Consider the following 21,690-nt stretch of genomic DNA (forward strand, 5'->3'; position numbering starts at 1 on the left):
ACTCCCCGGGGACATTATGAGTACCTCGTCATGCCTTTCGGACTCACCAACAGTATTCCAGGCCATGATTAACGAGGTACTAAAGGACTTTATTGATCACTTTGTGTATATTTACTTGGACGACATCCCGATATACTCTCCTGACATAATGAGCCATCGAGATCACGTAAACAGAGTCCTGCAACGGCTACTTGATCATCAACTGTACGTGAAGGCTGAGAAGAGTCTGTTCCACGTGAACACCATCTCCTTTCTGGGATTTGTCGTTTCACCTGGGAGGGTGGAGATGGATTCTGACAAGGTCTGCGCCGTACGAGATTGGCCCACGCCGGACTCTCGGAAATAAGTCCAACAATTCCTTGGATTCGCCAACTTCTACCGTCGCTTCATTCGGAGTTTCAGCACCATCGCAGCTTCACTAGACGCCTTGACCTCGCCACAAGTACGATTCATCTGGACCCCGGAAGCCGAATCAGCATTCAAAGATTTGAAACATCGATTTACCAACGCCCCAATCCTCAAAGTTCCTGACCCCAAACGCCAGTTCGTGGTCGAGGTGGACCATTGGGATTGGAGCAGTATTGTCCCAGCGCTGCCAGGAGGACGGCAAAACGCATCCCTGCGCCTTCCTCTCACGGAAACTGTCTAAGGCAGAACGCAATTATTCTGTTGGAGATCGAGAGCTACTAGCAGTCAAGGTGGCTCTCGAGGAATGGAGGCATTGGCTGGAGGGAGCCGAACACCCCTTTGTAATTTGGACTGATCACCGGAACCTGGAATACCTATGCCATGCCAAAAGACTCAACACTCGACAGGCCAGATGGTCCTTGTTTTTTAATCGATTTTCGTTTTCTCTGACCTACAGGCCAGGCAGCCGAAACGTCAAAGCTGATGCTTTATCCAGGATCCACGAAACCGAAACGTCTGGGACCGAGCCCGAGACGATTTTGCCCCGAGACTGCGTAATAGGAGCCATGAGATGGCAAATCGAGGATGATGTCAAAGAGGCTCTTCGGAACATCACTCCTCCCACGACATGCCCTCCACGTCGGCTCTTCGTGCCTGAGGATCTGCGACCCCAGGTTATGCACTGGGCTCACACGTCACGAATGCCATGCCATCCTGGAGTCCGCAGGATCATGTTTGCTGTTGCCCGGAGATTCTGGTGGCCGGCGATAGAAAACACCATAAAAGAATACGTGGCTGCCTGCCCTGTTTGTGCCCGAAAGAAGACCTCAAATCAGTCCCGGATGGGCCTTCTCCAACCTCTACCGATCCCATCCAGACCATGGGCAGAAATCTCGCTGGACTTTGTAACAGGACTACCACCATCCCATGGTAAAACCACAATCCTCACCGTTGTTGACCGTTTCTCCAAGATGGTTCGTTCCATTCCACTGTCCAAGCTCCCATCCGCCAAGACTACCGCAGACATCATGATTAACCACATATTCCGGTTTTATGGATTTCCTTACACATCGTCTCTGACCGCGGACCACAGTTGGACTCCCGATTCTGGCCCCAATTCTGCGAAGCCCTGGGGGCCAAGGCCAACTTGACTTCGGGGTACCATCCTGAAGCCAATGGACAGGACGAACGGCTGAATCAACAGCTCGAAACCGGACTCCGGTGCCTCGTCTCCCAAAATCCGACGTCTTGGAGCTCCTACCTGGTATGGGTTGAGCTCGCTCACAATTCTTTGCCCACGTCTGCCACAGGTCTCACCCCATTCAAGTGTGTCCATGGCTACGACCCCCCTTTCTTCGCTGACCTGGAAGAGGAGGCGACGGTTCCCTCGGTCCAGACCATGGTCCGTCGATGTCACCGAGTCTGGTCGGCGGCCCGGATGGCGCTTCAACGCCAGGGAGACCGGGTAAAGAGGGCCGCTGACCGGAGAAGGAGACCGGCACCCGAATACCGCCCAGGCCAACGTGTGTGGCTTTCCGCTAAACACCTACGACTCAAGGTACCATGTCCGAAGCTGGCCCCGCGATTTGTGGGGCCTTTCCCTGTCACCAAGACCATAGGTCTAGCTGCTGTACGGCTCCGCCTGCCAAGATCCCTCAGAGTGCATCCTACCTTCCACGTCAGCCAAGTAAAACCGGTCCACGAAAGCCCACTGGCACCCTCTGAACCTGATCCGCCTCCCCCCGAGATGATTGATGGCGGCCCCGTTTACAAGGTCAGAAAACTTTTGGACGTTCGAAATCGGGGCCGGGGAAGACAGTACTTTGTGGACTGCAAGGGATACGGCCCGGATCCATCATTAATTGAAGATTTCTACCGTGAACATCCTGACCTGCCTGGGACGTCAAGAGCCGGCCGTTGAGGGGGGGGGGGGGGGGGTGGGGGGGGGGGATACTGTCACGCCGCCACATGTGGAGGTTCATGCTTTTATTTTGGTTTCCATGTTTCCTGTTTATTTTGAAATTCTAAACTCCCTTCTCACCTCAGGTCACTTGCCCTTCCTGCTGCCCGCTAATTACCGGTCCCCGCCCATGATTATCGCCACCTGCCACCAATCAACCCCCGCAATAAAAGCCATCAGCCTTCTCCCCTCCGTTGCCGAAGTGTCACGTTTGTGCATGGAAGCGTTCCAGAGTCCTCGAGTCCTTGATCCTGTTGCCTTGCCTTTTTGCCTTGTTTTTGTGCCTTTGCCTCCCCAGCGGAGCGTCCTTAGTTTCCCCCTGTGCCTTGAGCCTGTTTTCCTCCCCAGCGGAGCACCTTTAGTTGTCCCCTGTACCTTGTGCCTGTTTTTTCCTCCCCAGTGGAACGTTTTTTTGTTCTCCACTTTTTGATTCCCCTTTCTCCTCTCTGGTTGAGAGGAGACAGCTGCTGTCGTCAAATAAATCTGTTGCCTTGGTGGCCTACCTTCATCCTGCGTCTGAGTCCTACCTCTCCACGTCGTGTCAATTCTCCTCACTTTTTTGATGTCAAACTACTACCACATAATATTTGCGATTTACACCGTTCAAATTTCAACTTGCTGAGAAAATTCGCGCCTTTCAGGGTATTTATCGTCTGATTCCACATTAGTTACAGTACTCGCACAATTTAATCTTAAATATCAACTTTTCCCCATTTATTTTCAATGGGACTGACACTGAATTTTTTCCAAGTCCTATTTTCCACGCCCACTTCCAAACATACAACTGACCATCATCTGATACTGCGAAGTGGCACAGTTGTGAGAGTGCTTTGTACAGATTCAGATTCAGTTTATTGTCATTACAACAAGTGCAACGAAACAGTATAGTGCAATCCCATTCAGCGCAAAGACAAAAATACAGGGGTTTCAAACTATAATGAAAAGAGAAAATAATTAATATAAATAGATAAAAAGAGCAGCAAAACAGCATTAAAATTGGAATAAAAAAAGAGGACAAATCATAAAACATAGACTAAAACAACTACCTACATAAAGTGCACATGAGACAAGTATTGTATATTGCATGGTATATTGCACATATTATATAGAGTTATTGAGGGCTCTTACCGCAGTTGGATAAAAGCTGTTGTTCAGTCTGTTTTTCCTGCTTTTAATAGCCCTGTGCCGTCTGCCTGACGGCAGTAGTTCAAACATAGAGTGGCTTGGGTGGTACGGGTCTTCCATGATGGCAGTGGCTCTCCTGAGGCAGTAGGAGCTGTGGAGGTCCTCCAGTGTGGGCAGAGGGCACCCAGTGACCTTCTTGGCCATTTTGGTGACCCTCTGGAACCAGGAGGTCGCAGGTTCAAATCACACCTCCGACTGTACATTGCAAAAGTATCTGTGGCAATTATGCTAAGGGATATAAGGCTGTTGATTACATCAGGCATCCGCAACACAAAGGACAGTACAAACAGTATCTGCCCCATATTACACTTAAAGCAGTATTCCTAAATGCTTAATGGCCATATTAGACATTTTGGGTTGATTATTTTTATTTTTATTTTTTTAATGGGCAAAAGCGTTTTAGAAAATAAATAAAGACAACGTACTATATCTGTCTTTGTTTCTCTTTTGTTTTTCTTTGCTGAGCCGATCCGTGATCCAATCCGAAACATGATGTTTGTGGTCTGTTGCACCATTAGCCCAGTAATGTCCGTTCCTTATATATATTACGTTAGTGGCAGGTGGTGGGGGAAGTGTGTTGAACCATCATCACATTTTCATTTTCTTTGTGACCAAAAGCATTAGAGTATATCAAATCCGCTTACCTGGCCAACTCTCTGTTTAAAGGGTTATGTTTTTTTTGTTTCCCTCATCTACTGTAACGTGGACTTACAAGCTGACAGAAGTCCAATTAAGTTGCCGTGTGAGAGATTTGTCTAGGTTGCCAACTACCTCCTTATATATTGCCAGCCTGTTCTTTCTTCTTTCCAATACATTGGACAGTTCCCTTATTCAGTGACCTTAAAGCAGAGATAAGGAACCGGAATAATCACAATATTTTTACAGTAGCTCTCTCACTAAAAGATTTTAGCTCTTGTTATTGACCTAGATAATTTGAATAATCTTTGTAGAGATGACAATTACTAATAAGCCTAAATACTCTATGGGATCGTTTATATGACAGTGACCAATGAAACAAACGGGTCTAGCTTCCCATTAGCTGACTAGCCTGAGTGAGAGACTAGATGAGAATGACAAAGATAGGTTTAAAATAAAGAAATTAGTTTTAATGGCGAAAGAACGAAGATTATATTGGCTAAAATAATACAAATAAATCAGGATAAAATCACAACAATCCAGGTTAGTTGAAATTATTTTCAAAGTACAAATTAACTCAAAACCTACCGGTGAAATGGGGTAGCATACGAAGATGTTAAACATCAAAAATATAAATCATATTTACTTTATAAAGAAATAATCATTATCTGGGTGAAGTCAGCAAGTGATCTGTTCGTAAGAATCCTTCTACAGTTGTCCAATTTTACCAAGAACAGTGTGGCAGTTCAAGAATGAAGATTGCTCATTTGTGGCTCTCCCTCATTTGGCTCCCCATTAGTAACAAATCGACATTACTTTGCATAATCAGAGAGTCACAAATGATCACATGCACTAGTCAGTTTCTCATTGATAGACTACGATCAAAACACCTCACCTCTTCTGGCAAGTCCCTCAGCTGATCGTCAGCGTCTTCACCCTTGAATCTTCTGCTTTTCAGGTTACAAATATAGAAGTTCAAAAACCCCTACTTACATCACGTTGAAAGTCAATACATGAAAATGTTAAGCCTTCCAATTTTTTAACACATCAATATATGCCATCTTTCACTCATATATGATGGGCCTATCACTTCCTTAATCCTTATTCTCATGAAATACACAGTGTGACTGTTTCATGGGCTTACAACTATCCTACACAACAATGTAATAAAAAGCTGTTTCAGAGTAAATATAATGATGAAATCAAATCTATGATAGCAATAACCAGGAAACTCGTACTGCAAATGGACTTTTCTGGTTGTGAGGCTGTGTGAATGCACATCTTGAGATTTTCAGGGATCTGTTCCAAACTTCAATTCAATAAGTTTTGTATCCTTGGTGGCTGATCCTGCAGGTTCCACAGGTGTAACATTAAGGGACAATTTGGTCTTTTGGGATTTTTTTTTCTTTTTTTTTTCTTTTTTTTTTGACACGAGGACCCTTTTTCCAGAGCCAGTCACATATGTGTCGTTTATGATGTGTAAGGGAAATCGGTCCAATTAATTATTAAATCAATAATTGTTAATTATTAAATTAATAATCAATTGGCTCATTAATTGAAGGAGACTCAAACTTAATATTTAAATTAAGTTGAGCTTGCCTGCGGAGCACCACATCTCTTTTTGATAATTTTATCAGGATAACAGATGAGAACCTTGTTGAATCAGTCATTAAAATGAAGGTTGTGCCCTTACTACAATTTTGTGAGTTCTTTGTTCAGCTTAGAGGTCACTATAAATTGATGAAACACACACACAGTAAACCAGGTTTTGAGTTTTGTGCACGTTTATTCTCTAACCTAGGTGGGATAATCTACTTAGAATTTAAAGAAGCAAAACTAACTACTATGATAGGAAATGAAACGAGAACTAAAATAATAAAAATAATCAAAGGAGAAAAAAGAAGAAAAGAGAAACGGTCTTAGCCAAGGTGATAGATTTCTTAAACCAACATGGGACCCACAATCAACCTAGTTTGCACCAATTTGTACTAGGGCGAAGGCCTGCAAAGTTGCACTTACAGATGGGGTTGGTCTGAGAAGCAGGACCCTGGATGGAGACTTGCCAAGCCCGTTTGAAGGTAGAATGGAGAAGGTTCAGTTCAGGAGAGGGAGAGACAGGTCGTCCGGCTGGCCAACTGAGCGTCACGGGGTCAACCTGCTAGCTGGGAAGGGGCCCTCTTGGTGGAGGCCTCAGGTTGCTTGGGAAAAGCACCATCCGTTGAGCCTTTGCAGGGACTAAAAGCAGCGTGTTTCGCTGCGCCTGTCGCTACACGCGATGGCTTCTGTGCATTGCCGTGTGCTGGAGGTTAAGCTAGCTGGGCTAGCCCGTTGTCTGGCAGCCACGCCGATGGAGACCAGGAAAGAGCCAAGAGGAGCCAAGGAGCAGTGAAGAGAGCGGGAGCCAAAGAGCAGCGAAGAAGAGAGCGAGCAGCACGCAGGGAGCGTGCTTTTAAATTGGGAGGGCGGCGGCCTCCACACCAGGGGTCTGGTGAGACCACAGTGGAAAGTTACCAGCTGGGGGAGGTTTTTGGTAGACTAATCAGATTGAATCTGGATCCCATGTGTGTTAAGATTCTAAGGTCAGAATTCAACCAATGCAACACGTACAATTGAATACCTCAAATGAAATGTTACCTAGCTTACACTGTTAAAACGTGCATACACATGAAAGTTTAGTGGAGAATCTGCCACTGCAATGGAACATTTTCATGACATTTCATGGAGTCAACATTTCACAAATGGCAAACATAACATTTCATAATTCATTGTTCTGTTGCAAAATAAGAAAGTCAAGTTTCTAAGAAGGCTTTTACTGTTCTGATTTGTGTGTGTGCGCGCGTGCGCGTGTCAGTCAGAGCATGTGTGGCTGTTTGTGGGGGATGTTCTTGTCCTCCCCACCCCCCACAGTGGCATGTTCAGGCCACAGGAGCTCAATTCCTTTGGAACTGAGGTTGCAAAAAGTTACAACCGGCCGATAATCGTTACAGATCCTCCCTTTGGCGATGGAAACGTTCTTCGACAGAACGTTTCGGTCGGCACTTCTAGACGTGGCGTCGGCAGGTGGACAGGTGAAGCACAACAATGCAGTTACCAGAGTACAAAGTTGGTGCAAACCCACCCCTCCCCTCCCTTTGCTAAAGCTAGACTCGGCAGTTGGCTATGATGTTATCTTTCCTTCTAGGTCTACACTACGTGTCGTGTATAGAGTGGAAGGGGAAAGTAACAGACGCAACAGGAGAAGAACACGAGAGTGAAAAATAGAAGTCCAAAAGTTGTCTAGAGGCCTGTGTAGGAATGTCATGTCAATGTGACTGAAAGGGGGCACTTTCGGTTCTTACTATGACTTTGGGTCTTTCTAGGGCAAAAGAAAGCTGTATTAAGGGAGCATGCAGGCCGAGAAGACGTTCTCACAACTGAGCTGTTGATATATCAAACAGATTAGTGCAGCATGTCAAGTCTCAGCGCGGTCACACCTTGCGTGTGAGCGTGCTCTGGTTGGGACACCGAGAAGAAACAAACTGTCCCGTGGTTAGTTTGGTTCAGCTTAGCGTGATGCTAGGCAGATTGAGGACTAGCGTAGTCCTTTTGGTTGTTTTGTCGGGAGACGGTAGATTGGTAATTTGTTTGCTAAGCGTTGTTAGGCAAAAGGAATCTCGGTCGTGACTCGCGTGTTTCGCCATTTTCAAGTTAACGGTGTTTGGACTAACAGCGTTAACAGTTAAGGTTCTTATTTTAAATAAGAAGCTAATAAAAGCAGTAGATAAAAGCACATTTCTTACCAATCGCTTTAGTCGTTTGGGGAGTCTGCTGAAGTTCATTTGAGTCACTGTACACTTTCTAGGATGTTTGTTTATGCACATTGTGTCATAAGTATGAGTGCGGGTATGTGAATGGGTGAAGCGCAACTTGAATTGGCTATTCAATGGCGTTGCGGCAGTTAGATTTAGCGCTAGCCATTTTAAATATGTCGTTAGCGCATTCATACACAACAGCAGCAAAAATTTGTTAGCCATTAGGCGCCAGGGTGTCTGAAACCACTGTTTGGAAAGTGACCGTTTGGGTCCTGCATCAGTTGGAAAGGCAAATGCACCCATAGGTGCCTGATGGGTGGGAGCCAAAAGCTCCAAGTCACCTTGAGGATGAACCACAGGAAGAATCACAGGTGTATCTTGGATCTGCTGATGATGGTCAACAAAGATGGGCGAGGTTCGTCCCTCAATTGTAACCAAGGAAGTGAGTTCATGGAGGTTGGACCTGATTGGCTGGTCCGGTCCTGTTGTGATGACCTCCCTTTGACAGCTATGTGTCATGTCATGGGCGTATGATGTCATGACCCCCCCTTCGGCTACGTGGAGCCACGAACGGCAGAGATGTGCGGTCCACGGAGGAGCAAGAAGAAAGCCCATGACAGGAAGCAAAAGGTGACCACCAAAAGCGAATGTCTTGGCATGAACAGGTGAGCCGTCGACAGGCGAACGAGGAAGGCACGCGGCGGCGGTGAGCCACACAATGAGCAAAAGCAAGAGAAGAACAATGGACTGCAAGTTCATTGAAATCAGATAAGTGTTGTTGAGCACAAAGGCTAACAACGTGTGGCCCAAAAGAAGTACTGCACGCGCGAAAGCGGCGGCAGTGAATGGCAGGACAGTGGTGCGCACCATCTGCATTGCAAGGGTGGGCAGGGTGGGTAACCAATTTCTCAGAAATAGGCACAACGCGCCAAGCAGATTGCAAAGAACAACCACTGTGTTGTTTGGGTTGTTCGATGACAATTTCAAGTGCGATTTCAAGTTCAAAGTCCGCGGTGAAGCTGAATGGTTTGCTTCAAAAGTGAGGACAACGGCCTCAATTTGTGTCATGCGTAGCTCAGAGGTGCAATCCAAGTCGCGTTCCGTAAGGTGGCAGAGTTGCACACCCTTAGTGGGATGTTCAACTTGGCCGAGGGGAGAGCTGGTGTTGCGAAGGTGACCTCTTGAGGGCATCTCGGGGACAACAGGCATGGTCCCCCCTTGAGCTGGGTGAGAGTCCTGGTGTGAGTTTTGTACACTCAGAACAGGTTCACAAGAAGTCTCTGTTAGGCTTACCGCATAACAATTGGCAGTTTTGGTCAGCGGTGCTGCAGGCAGAGGCTGCCGCACCTGTGACCAGATTTTGCGTCGGTCGTAATCTATCAGGGGCTTGAAGCGGCCCAGCAGATCTTGACTAATGAGGAGCGGGACTGATTCCACAGCAGACACGTACACAGAGTGGACCAATTTGTGTGGTCCAATCGTCCAGTGTAACGTTGCCATGGAGTCCAGATGGGTGTTAGTCAGTGCAAATGCACCGATCTCCAATGAGCAGTGGTTGACGCGGAGCGTCCGGCCACTGTTCTTCAGCATGGCTTGAAGTTGGTTGAAGAGCGTGTTGGACATTACTGTAATGTCAGCGCCAGGATCAACCAAAGCGTCATAGTCTAATGTTTGTTCAAGTGTCGTCCTCAAATAGAACTTACGTGATGCACCTTTAATCTTGAGGTTACCTAAGAGCTGTTTGAATGGTTGATTCGACTCGGTAACAGGTGCACTGGCAGAAGGCAAAGAAGGTGCTGGATCCAGTTGGACTGAAAGAACGGTGTTGTCCGACACCTCTGGCTCATTGATGGCTGTCAGCTGACTGTCGTTGGACAATTTGCGCAGCCCATCAAGAACTTTTGTCCAGATGTTGCTGTCAATTGAGGAGTCACCTGACGTGGATGGGGGCTCCTGAGGACTATTTGTGCGGGGAGGTTTCTTTTTGCGAGGTTTTGTTTTCGCAAAGGGTTTCTCCCGTTCACAACCACGGCTGGAGCTATGACTCAACCGCGCAGGTGCACTGCGGCCGTACTGGTGCTTCTGATGAGAACCATTTTGAGGCCGTTGTGCAGGATTTGATGGGGAAGCGGCGATGTCATCGTCGCTTTGCTGTGATTCGGACTGTCGTTCGACCTCATCTGAACCACCTGCAACATGGTAAACAGAGGATTCCACTGATTTAGCAGCGTTTTCGCGTAAAAACACAAAGGCCTTGGATGCAAGTTCACGTAGCTCTAGGCTACTTAGCGTGCGAGGACAAGTTGTCACGCCCAAGAGGCGGCTTGTGTTTGGGTGGAGGTTGTTCAGAAAGAGTGTTTTGAATTCTACCTGTTCTTCCATGTTGGGTTCGTTACGATGCCCAAAGTATGCCTTGCGCAGGCGACTATAATACAGGCTGGGTGATTCCTTTCGGCCTTGTTTTACTGACCAGGCAGCAAGAAAGCTCATTGCTGATACTGGGGCATCAAATTCACGAGACAATGCGTGACACAGTGCTCGATAATCATTCAAGATGTGGATCGGCTGGCGGTCGATCCAATCACTTACTTCTCGAGTTGACGTCAATTTCATGAGGTAAATCTTGTCTTCCGTTGTTGCCTGTGGGAATCTCCTCAAATGAAAATCAAGGTCTTTGAGGTACACAGAAGTGTTATCAGAGCAATCTTGTTTTGGCTGAAATTTCTGAATGTGCTTGGCAATCGTGTCTAACTCTTTTGTAGACATGCCTGGTTGCGCCACATGATGAGGTGAAGAAGCATCTGCTTGTTGAGCAGGAGAAGGAAGGTTGGCAGCGACTGGAGACGCACAAGAAGGCGTGGCGCCTAGCGGGGGTGCCGAAACAAGAAGTGTGCTTCTTGGTGGAAGCACAGAGACAGGTGAGCTTGCTCCTCTCAGTGACACTGCAGAGGGAGGGGGCCCCCGCGTGTGTTGAGCGGCACTTGGAGACGTGCTTGCCATGGAGCGAGTGGGAACCGGAAGTGGCACAGGTGGCTGAGAAGCAGGTCCAAGATTTGCAGCAGAAGTCTGCTGCACATCGGACAACGTGGCAGCGTCTGACGAAGGAACAGGTGCGTGCACCACAAGTGGATCAAAATGCAAAGGAGAGTTCACCTGAGACAGGTCCTGAACGGGGACCTCCAAAGCAGTGGTTTGGGACGGCGTCAATGGACACCTGGTGTTACCTTGTGGGACTTGCTGTAATTTCGGTTCAGCATGGGATGACTCGTCATCCCGGCCAGTGTTGAAGGATGGATGCTGCAATCGCCGGAGTTTTTCTTCCATTGCCATCAACTCAGATTTCAAACGAAACGTCTGCCTTTTTCCTTCAATGCGTTCATTTTTCAAAAGTCTAATCTTTTGAGTTAATTCCGCAATTTCATCATTCGCGAGAGCTAGCAAGTACTTGTCAAATTCACGCTCAGTTTGGAGATCAATCCAATGGGCTTCAGTGTGCTGATTTGATAGTTCTGCAATGCATTCTTTTAGCTCACGAATTTCAGATGTGGCATTATGGCAATTTTGTTCATGCGTGCGGGCAGTTCGTGTACTCACTTTGAGTTCCTGTGTCAATTTTGTAACTTGGTTTCCCAAGTCCACGCGGTCAGATTCATGCAACCATGCTTCCAACTCGGTTAGCTTGCTGCTAACTTGGGCGTGAATTTGCTGTTCTGCTGTCAGAACGCTTTTCACTTGTTCAAGCTCATGGTCACTCAATTTCCACCTAGCCACTAAATTCACCATTAGTCGGCTGAGGATTTGTGCCATATCTTCGTGGGTTAACGACCCTTGTTGAGCGTCGCAAACGAGTTGCGCAATGCTGGTGTCAAGAATAGCGCTGGCTGAAAAATTCACCTATTCGTTGTTTTTATGTTAAGGCTGAAGCCTTAATATAAAAAGTATTGCTTTGGTGTAATCTTGATGCCAAGAAAAAAAATAAAAAAATAAAAAAAGGAATAGCGCTGGCTGTCGCGTCGGCATAGCCTGGAATGAGATTGTTAGTCACGGTCGCAAGGGCATTTTCCAGAGCATCCATTGTTAAAAGTAGCGTTATGATATCAAAGATATGCGTAAGCTCACTTTGCTCAATTTGGAAGGACTAATTGTTAGCCAATTAGACAATGCTGAAAATGCTTAAAGATGAGCTTTTTGGGCTCAATTAGTTGATTCAAAATGTTTTACCAAAATTTATCAAGGCACAGATTAAAGGATGGTATCCAAATATGTTACCAATTATTTTAAATGGCAATGCATTAAATAATTGAAGACCCTCAACAAAGTATTGTGTTAAGCAATTTAGTCTGCTAAATTACTATTAACCACAGCATACATTTGAGGTTACAGGTTTTAGGAAACAAAAGTCTACTAAGGACAGTCACATTAAATTAAAATTACATTTAATTCAATAGAGGTTTCCAAAAGTGCCTAAAAATTGGGTAAACACTCTTAACACAACGAGAAAAGCTACACACTACTGGTTGAGTGTTGCTTTTAATTAAAACAAAATTAAGTACTTGAAAACGGTGGTTAATTATTTAAACAAACTCTTTGGTTAGTCAATAATTAAAGTTATCAAGCGTTTTAATTTTGTTGGCAAAAGTTCCTCGGCTGCGGTACCGTGAATAGCCACAGGAGGACGCCGTCGGCGTTTAAAACGCAACGAGGCTCCTGTGTGTAGTATAGAGTCGTACTTTTGCTCGATCAATAAAGTTTTATGACTTTACCGCATAGACAAAACAACTCCGTCGCTCGTAAGTGACACAGAATGTGTCTTAAAACGAGTGTTTAAATACCTTGCACAAGTTTTAAAATCGTAGCACTTGGCAAGCAAAGTTGTTAGCAAGACGCAGCTAACGTAAACTTTGTCAATGAGTGGCACGTCACCGGAAGTTGCGCGTGCGTGTGTCGCCAGCTGTCAATCTGTCAAACACGTTAAATTCACTCCTTACGGATAACCGCGCGTGTTGTTATGCGCGGCACTGACGCCGAATTATCAAGAAGACACTAATAATTATAATTTAAATAAATCAAGGAGCGGAAACCACGGAAACGTTTTAATTCCCACGGGTTTATGTCGCGATGCTAGTATCCTGTAAGGACTCGCGTCGAGGGGAAAGGGAAACTACTACTTCCTGTAAGACGGTGTTAATTCATTAAACACGACGGAATTAATGAAGATTAAAAAGTGCAAAACGTACAAAAATATTAACCCTAAACTCAGTATTAACACTTGGTGAAACAGGAGTAGGAAAAATATTATAATGTAACGATTAAGAGTGACGAAGACACGTGATGTTAAATTGTCTTGAATCTAGTAAAAAATCATAGATTAGGACGGTACAGTAGTAATTTAAATCCCTCGATTAGGGTCAAATCACGGTAACTTGATTATTTAAATTATAAAGTGCTTTGAATGCGATGTTGAAGAAGGCAGACAGTGGGCTCACGGGGGGGAGGGGGCTGCGATGTGTCCCTCTTCACACGTGAGTTGCTAGAAAGCAGGAGTCAACTATACTAGCTGTAGTTTGGCCACTGGCCGTGTAGCAATATGAATATTAAGCAAACGGTACACTTTAGTGTTAATCAGATGGAAATCTAATTTCAACAATTTAAGCGAACTGTATAACTAGTTATTCAGTGCTACAATTTGGCAGAGACTGGGCTCTCAGTGGGGGGTCACGTGGTGAGACGTGATCCTTTTGGAGGCCACAGTCGAATGAGGAGCGACTTGGAAGTCTGGCCGTTGGGCCCGCCCCTCAAATTAGTTTATTGGTCGACTGGTTTCAAGGGGTGGTTACCTGAATCCCAGTTAAGTTAAGGATACGTCTACAAAGATGGCGGATCTTAACACGTGTGTTTTACACAAAAGGCTAGCAGTTTTAGCACCATGTGCCTTACGCTACCCAACAAAAGGGAGTCAACCTAACACCTTGAGAAGTGTGCTGTGACTCAAATGGTGGTCTGAATGCAGAATTTCGTGCACTAGACTGTTTCCTCAGCCTAAAGGCTTGTAACGTAATCAGGTAGCTAAGCTGATTGCGCCACGTGAGGTTTAGAATGTATTTTTAACCCAATCAGAATTCGTGACGAGTTAGAAAAAACATTCCCAGGCCTAAAAAAGTTTTGCATGCAATAGAAAAAATGTGATTGTTACTCTTCCACTTTTGTGTGTGTAACATTCACATAGTCGACAAATACATTCTCTTCTCAATAACTAGTCGTTAGACTGTTATTTAGCGCTTCAAATACACTGCTTTTATACAGCGGATTGGCTCTAGCATAAAGTTTTAGTTAGGTTGCTATGGAAACGAGTTGAAATTTTCCCAGAAGAACACGCTGCACTAAGCTGTTTTTGGATTGTTACATGTGTGTGTTTCATAAAATATGTAACGTAAATTGGCCTCACCAAAGGGGCACCATTATGTAAGGGAAATCGGTCCAATTAATTATTAAATAAATAATTGTTAATTATTAAATTAATAATCAATTGGCTCATTAATTGAAGGAGACTCAAACTTAATATTTAAATTAAGTTGAGCTTGCCTGCGGAGCACCACATCTCTTTTTGATAATTTTATCAGGATAACAGATGAGAACCTCGTTGAATCAGTCATTAAAATGAAGGTTGTGCCCTTACTACAATTTTGTGAGTTCTTTGTTCAGCTTAGAGGTCACTATAAATTGATGAAACACACACACAGTAAACCAGGTTTTGAGTTTTGTGCACGTTTATTCTCTAACCTAGGTGGGATAATCTACTTAGAATTTAAAGAAGCAAAACTAACTACTATGATAGGAAATGAAACGAGAACTAAAATAATAAAAATAATCAAAGGAGAAAAAAGAAGAAAAGAGAAACGGTCTTAGCCAAGGTGATAGATTTCTTAAACCAACTTGGGACCCACAATCAACCTAGTTTGCACCAATTTGTACTAGGGCGAAGGCCTGCAAAGTTGCACTTACAGATGGGGTTGGTCTGAGAAGCAGGACCCTGGATGGAGACTCGCCAAGCCCGTTTGAAGATAGAATGGAGAAGGTTCAGTTCAGGAGAGAGAGAGACAGGTCGTCCGGCTGGCCAACTGAGCGTCACGGGGTCAACCTGCTGGCTGGGAAGGGGCCCTCTTGGTGGAGGCCTCAGGGTGCTTGGGAAAAGCACCATCCGTTGAGCCTTTGCAGGGACTAAAAGCAGCGTGTTTCGCTGCGCCTGTCGCTACACGCGATGGCTTCTGTGCATTGCCGTGTGCTGGAGGTTAAGCTAGCTGGGCTAGCCCTTTGTCTGGCAGCCACGCCGATGGAGACCAGGAAAGAGCCAAGAGGAGCCAAGGAGCAGTGAAGAGAGCGGGAGCCAAAGAGCAGCGAAGAAGAGAGCGAGCAGCACGCAGGGAGCGTGCTTTTAAATTGGGAGGGCGGCGGCCTCCACACCAGGGGTCTGGTGAGACCACAGTGGAAAGTTACCAGCTGGGGGAGGTTTTTGGTAGACTAATCAGATTGAAGCTGGATCCCATGTGTGTTAAGATTCTAAGGTCAGAATTCAACCAATGCAACACGTACAATTGAATACCTCAAATGAAATGTTACCTAGCTTACACTGTTAAAACGTGCAGACACATGAAAGTTTAGTGGAGAATCTGCCACTGCAATGGAACATTTTCATGACATTTCATGGAGTCAACATTTCACAAATGGCAAACATAACATTTCATAATTCATTGTTCTGTTGCAAAATAAGAAAGTCAAGTTTCTAAGAAGGCTTTTACTGTTCTGATTTGTGTGTTTGTGCGCGTGCGCGTGTCAGTCAGAGCATGTGTGGCTGTTTGTGGGGGATGTTCTTGTCCTCCCCACCCCCCACAGTGGCATGTTCAGGCCACAGGAGCTCAATTCCTTTGGAACTGAGGTTGCAAAAAGTTACAACCGGCCGATAATCGTTACAGATGCCACACATGTTGTCATTAAAGATGTCATCACATGGTGTTTGAAAGCGAGTTGATTGTCTCCTCTCAGCCAAGAGTCGCTCCATCGCTCTCCCCCTGGACTTGGAGGCTCAGATTAGCGCCATGTTGTCCACCAGCGCTCTAAACTCGCTGTCGCGCTCCAACGCCAGCTACAAGTCGGCATCACGCTCCACACGGCCTGTTGCCCCCAGCAGCCCCTGGGACTACAAGAATATCATTGAGAAACTGCAGGACGTCATTAATACGCTGGAGGAGCGTCTCAAACCGCTCGTCAACGCTGAGCTCTCAGTCTTGGTCGACGTTCTCCACCAGCCAGAGCTTCTATTTCTGGAGGGAACAGACGCACGCCAACGCTGCGAGTCCGGTGGTTTCATCTCCAAGTGAGAGGAATTGATTCATTGAATTGATTCATGTTGATTGTCAGTGTCGGGACCATTCAGAATTGTGTGTGCGTGCGTGTGTGTGTGTCTATGTGTGTCCACACACAGACTGATCCAGCACACAAAGGCTCTGATGTCTTCAGAGGAGAAGTTATGCATCAAAGTTTTGAGGACACTACAGGAAATGTTGATCAGAACACTGGACTTTGATGAAAAGGTGGAGAGCATTGTTTTCTTCTTGTAAGGATGTAACATAACAAGCTTAATTTTTCGCTGCGTGGCTTTCCAGGGAATTTCACTACGGAAAGTTCTGCTGCAAAACTACTTGTTTCCAAACAAGAAGAACAACCCAAAGAATGACCTGGTAGAACTCGGAGCGGCAGGTCCCAATTGTTTATTCTTTAAAAATATTTATATATTTTTAAAAAGTACCATATTTCCTCATGTGGCTTTTTTTTCTGGGGTGACATTTTTCTTTCCCACTCCGTCAGCACGTGCTCAATAAAATTGTCAATTTCTTTATAGGAAGATTTAAAAAAAAAAAATGCAGTAATGCAGTGCAGGTTACGATTTTTTTTTTTTTTTTTTATGCGCTGCAGGCATATGCTGTGCAATTGCTCATGCGTGCAGCTTAGAGGGAACATTGGTGACACATCATAATGGTCGCCACTTATTTGTTTGATTTGAGGTAGCCACTCTTTGGGGAAATATGTACTTACTATGTTAGTCTTTTTTTGTGAAACTCCAGCTCAACAAGTTTAAATTCCTAAGTCATAAAATACTGGTACTTGCATCAACCTCAGGCAGTGAGCAAGAACGCGACTGGGCGGCGGTGGCAGCGGTCCAGTGTCGTCTGGACCGAGAAGGTGGGAGCAAACTCTTCACAGACCTTGTGATGAGCACCAAGAATGACAAAATCTTCCAGGAGAGTATCCAGCTGGCCATCTGTCTGCTGGAGGGAGGAAACACGGAGATACAGGTTAACTGCGGCACCCTAATAAACATGAACCTCTTGTGAATATGGCTTAGTGCTAGTCCATCCGTTCTCTTTTTGAGTTTTCTCCTGTTTTCTGAATCCTTTAGAACTCCTTCTACAAGCTGATGATGGGGGACAACAAATCGGAAAAGTTCTTCAAAGTTCTCCATGACAGGATGAAAGAGGCACAGATGGACATCAAAGCCACTGTATCAGTTAATGTTGGCGAGATGTCGCACAAAGCCAATGAAAAGGAGCTGGACAACGGTTAGATCACTGAGAGCACTTTTAGTGATGTCCTCTTAACTCATTCACTCTCAGCCATTTTCACTGAAGCAACTACCTTTGCTCCTTGCTGTTTAATTGGATTTTGACTAATTTTGAAAGGCCCACAGAATATTGTGTTCTATTACTATAAAAAACATGGAACCTACCAAAAGAAAGATTAGAGTGGGTTAGATGGGTTCACCAATTCCGGTCTTTGAGGTCCGGAATACTGCAGGTTGTCGATGTTTCCGCCTATACACACCTGCTACTAAAGATCAGGATCGTTATCAGGCATGCTGATTAGCTGATTATTTGAATCAGGTGTGCTAGTGGGCGGGAACATCTAAAACCTGCAGGACTCCGGACCTCGAGGACCGGAATTGGTGAACCCTGGTCTCTTCTTTCATCAGGAAAAAAAAAGTATATTTGTGTCTGTTTTGCAGCAATTCATAGAAGAATATATCTAAGTTTAATCATTATTTACAAACCTTTTGAAAACACTGGGAAAAAAGAGCTTGTTGCAACATGGCCCTGGCTGATCTCTTATACTCTGATGCCACCTGTTGGGTGATTTTTGTAATAACTACCGTTGCTTTAAGTGACCTCTTCAGGTCAGAAGGTGCATCAAAGCCTTCTGCATGTACTAGCAAAAAAAAAACCAAAACAATAAAAAAACATCAATATACGTTTTGGAGAGTGAAGGACAAAGTATTAAAAAAAACATATTTATGCGTTTTTGGGTTTGAATGAGTCAACATGCATGTTCTTTTCCGGAAGGCTCTTCTTTACCACTTGGACTTCCTGCCACAGACGAACATTCCGTATTGGCCCAGGTCCAAGGCAGTGGGCCCTCTTCCCTGCATGCTCAGTCAATAGTGGAGCAGAAGGAGCTGGATACAGAGATGGGCCCGGCAGTTCTCATCATGAAACCCATCCTGAGGTTCCTACAGCTTCTGTGTGAGAACCACAACCAGGATCTGCAAGTGAGTGCTGGTCCCATCTGGTGGTCATGAGTGGAATGAACGAGTGCTTTATCTCCTTTGATATGCTATTTCAGAACTTCCTGCGCAGCCAAAACAACAAGACCAACTACAACCTAGTGTGTGAGACACTGCAGTTCTTGGACATCATGTGTGGAAGTACCACAGGTGGCCTAGGCCTGCTGGGCCTCTACATCAATGAGTCAAATGTCCACCTCATCACGCAGACCCTGGAGACCCTCACGGAGTACTGTCAGGGCCCGTGTCAAGAGAACCAGGTAAGAGAACTTGCTTCTCCATCACGAGAACATTCCAAGGACATTTTTGTTTCTGCTTGTTGAAGACCTGTATCGTGACACACGAATGCAACGGCATCGACATCATTACAGCGCTCATCCTCAATGACATCAGCCCACTCTGCCGTTACCGGATGGAGATGGTGCTGCAGCTCAAGGTGCGCTGCCCGTACATCATGTGACATTACATAGTGTCATGTGATGTCATCTTCTTCCCCATTACCAGGACAATGCCTCTAAACTGCTGCTGGGGCTAATGGAAAGTCGCCATGACAGTGAGAATGCAGAGAGAATCCTGTTCAATCTCCGTCCCCGAGAACTGGTCAGACCCCTTTTCGTCCCACGTCAGTGAGAAGGTTAATCTACTGACTGTGTGTGTGTGTATGTGGGCGTGTGCATGCATGTGTGTACATGCAGGTGGATGTGATCAAGAAGGCCTACCATCAGGAGAGTGAGTGTGAGGGTGGGGAGGTATCACCTCGTGAGGTGGGACACAACATCTATATCTTGGCCCAGCAGGTAAGCTACTCCACATGCTCATTGGCTTTTACAATCACGTAGCATATCAGGATTACCCCTCCCGTACTTTTTGTCATGCCTCTCACCTGCCCATGTAAGTGTCAGGTGCATCTGGCATCAAGTTCCAACAAAAATGCTTTCTAACGTGTCTGAAGTGATGAAGCGATCTTGGATCATAAGTCAAGCTATAGTGGCTCCAAAAGGACAAAAGATCAAATGACTAGACATTTTCAACATACACCTATAGCTTGACTCATGAGTGTGACAACTTATAAGTTCTTCAAATTGACAGAAGTCATAGTGTTTTTCCCCGTGGTCCTTGTACAGCTGACAATCTTGACTTGGGCACACTGGCGTCTTAAATAAAGGCAGCCGGAGAGGTGGGCACATCAATGAATTTTGAGCGTCTGTCATTCGTCAATCGTCAACAGTCAGGACACCCTTCTGTCATCGTCAGCCTCACTATTTCAAGCCGAACAGCATTGTAATCGTAAATCCGTTATACATCATTCCTCAATTAAATGGGCATCCGTTATTGACGGACTGACGGAATGCCCACCTTTTTTTTCAAACCTTAGGAGTAGTATTTAATACTATAATAATAATTATCCTACCTCATAGTTACTAACTACAGCTACTTGTTTCTAAGACAAAGGTCAACATTTTCTTGATGTGGTCAAATGCATTTGAGAAAACAGCCTACTGCAAACCTTGGTTATGTTGTTCAGCGGCTGATTAATAAAAGGCTACAACAACAAACGCAGACCCACTATGTATTTTAATTAGGGCTGTCAAAGTTAAAGTGGTAATAGATTAATTAATCACAGAAAAATGTCGCATTAATCGCATATTAGCGCATATTAATCACACTATTTTTTTTTATTTTTTAACCGCGGGTGGTTACATTAAAGGCTGCGCAGGTCAGTGATTAGGTCAATGCAGGGCATTTCCTACGCCTGTTGTTCCAAAATGAGCGGGGTGACTCCAGTTGGTATGCTCGGTGGTAAATTTTGCTTTAAAAAAAACACCCCGACGGGACTATAGATAAAACAAAGGTAATTTTTTGTGTTTAATTAATTAAGAATTGCTGAATTGCACCCAATTGATATGATGCTGTTACGTTTTGAGCAATATATATGTGTATATATATATATATATATATATATATGTGTGTGTGTATATATATATATATATATATATATATATATATATATATATATATATATATATATATATATGTATACACACACACACACACATCTTTTTTTTGTTCTTTTGTCAATGTCGCCTGTTCTGTGTCTTGCCTTTTTAGTAATAAATAAGTAAGATGCTCTACAGATTGTAACGCCTATGGCCCAGTCCACCCTCTTTTTTTTTTTTTTTTTTTTTTTTTTAATTAATTTTTTTTGTTTTCTTCTTCCAAAGTAAACTCTCTGCAGTTGCATAAACATTCCACAGCTCAGGAAGGATCGAATCTTGGTTAGGTCTGAAGGTGGTCACTCAACCACAAATAAAGCTCTTTTGAAACAGCTGAACAGGTCACATAGGAATTTATGCGTCTGCCAAAAGAGTTTGTTTAAGCCCGACCTCTCGGGGTCCGAGAGAAGCCTTTTACGACCTAGCAGATACAGCTAACTGATTACAGGAATGTTTATGACCTTTCTTATCAACCAAAAAGGATGCTCTGGCATCGGCCCTCCGGGGGGCAATGACCCACAGGCACCCCTGGAACGTCAAGATGGAGCAACAGCGCCCCCAAGTGGTGAAACTTGGGACTATCCTTAGTGACGGTTCTTACAAGTAACCGCATTTTACACGTTTATACCATGACATTCTTGATAGATAACTGAACTACGAATGATTCATGTTATGTCTTTGTGTGTATGAATGTCCTATCTCATTTGTATTCCATAAGGAATGAAAGGTATTCAATATCATTCAGTTTAGTCAGATTAGGCAAGTAGGAACTACCTCACAAAATTAGCTTATGATGCATTAATTGCGATGTGTGCTAAACGTGTTGTGTGGGAAAACTGATTTGCCAGACTGACCAAATTTAATGCCAAATTATTAATCCCTTTAACTCATTCACTGCCAGTCATTATAGAAAATTTTTACATTTCCAATACTCACGTGATATTACATTCAATAATTATATATAAACCGAATCTACCAAATAACAGAATAGACTCCCTACTTTTTGTCCCGTCCCGTTCTTTTATAATTGACAGCAGAAAAATGTAGGTTTGCCAAAATACAGCCATTTCTCCCATGGACTCTGAAACTGTGTTTATTTCCTAT

At 44.6% G+C, this 21,690-nt stretch overlaps 1 protein-coding gene across 2 annotated transcripts in view; it reads left to right on the plus strand.

Moving 5' to 3' along the window:
- The window catches only part of itpr3 (inositol 1,4,5-trisphosphate receptor, type 3), an 841,532-nt gene that overhangs the window by 637,602 nt on the left and 182,240 nt on the right, over nt 1-21,690 (plus strand). For both annotated transcript variants that reach the window (XM_077515178.1, XM_077515179.1), the window contains 10 exons: nt 16,021-16,351; nt 16,460-16,568; nt 16,641-16,734; nt 17,155-17,330; nt 17,435-17,594; nt 18,372-18,577; nt 18,652-18,852; nt 18,918-19,028; nt 19,097-19,192; nt 19,288-19,389. In XM_077515178.1, the coding sequence (XP_077371304.1) occupies nt 16,021-16,351; nt 16,460-16,568; nt 16,641-16,734; nt 17,155-17,330; nt 17,435-17,594; nt 18,372-18,577; nt 18,652-18,852; nt 18,918-19,028; nt 19,097-19,192; nt 19,288-19,389 (1,586 nt within the window). The remainder of the gene's footprint in view (nt 1-16,020; nt 16,352-16,459; nt 16,569-16,640; nt 16,735-17,154; nt 17,331-17,434; nt 17,595-18,371; nt 18,578-18,651; nt 18,853-18,917; nt 19,029-19,096; nt 19,193-19,287; nt 19,390-21,690) is intronic.

The sequence above is a fragment of the Festucalex cinctus genome, chromosome 2 (assembly GCF_051991245.1).
Source record: "Festucalex cinctus isolate MCC-2025b chromosome 2, RoL_Fcin_1.0, whole genome shotgun sequence".
NCBI lineage: Eukaryota > Metazoa > Chordata > Actinopteri > Syngnathiformes > Syngnathidae > Festucalex > Festucalex cinctus.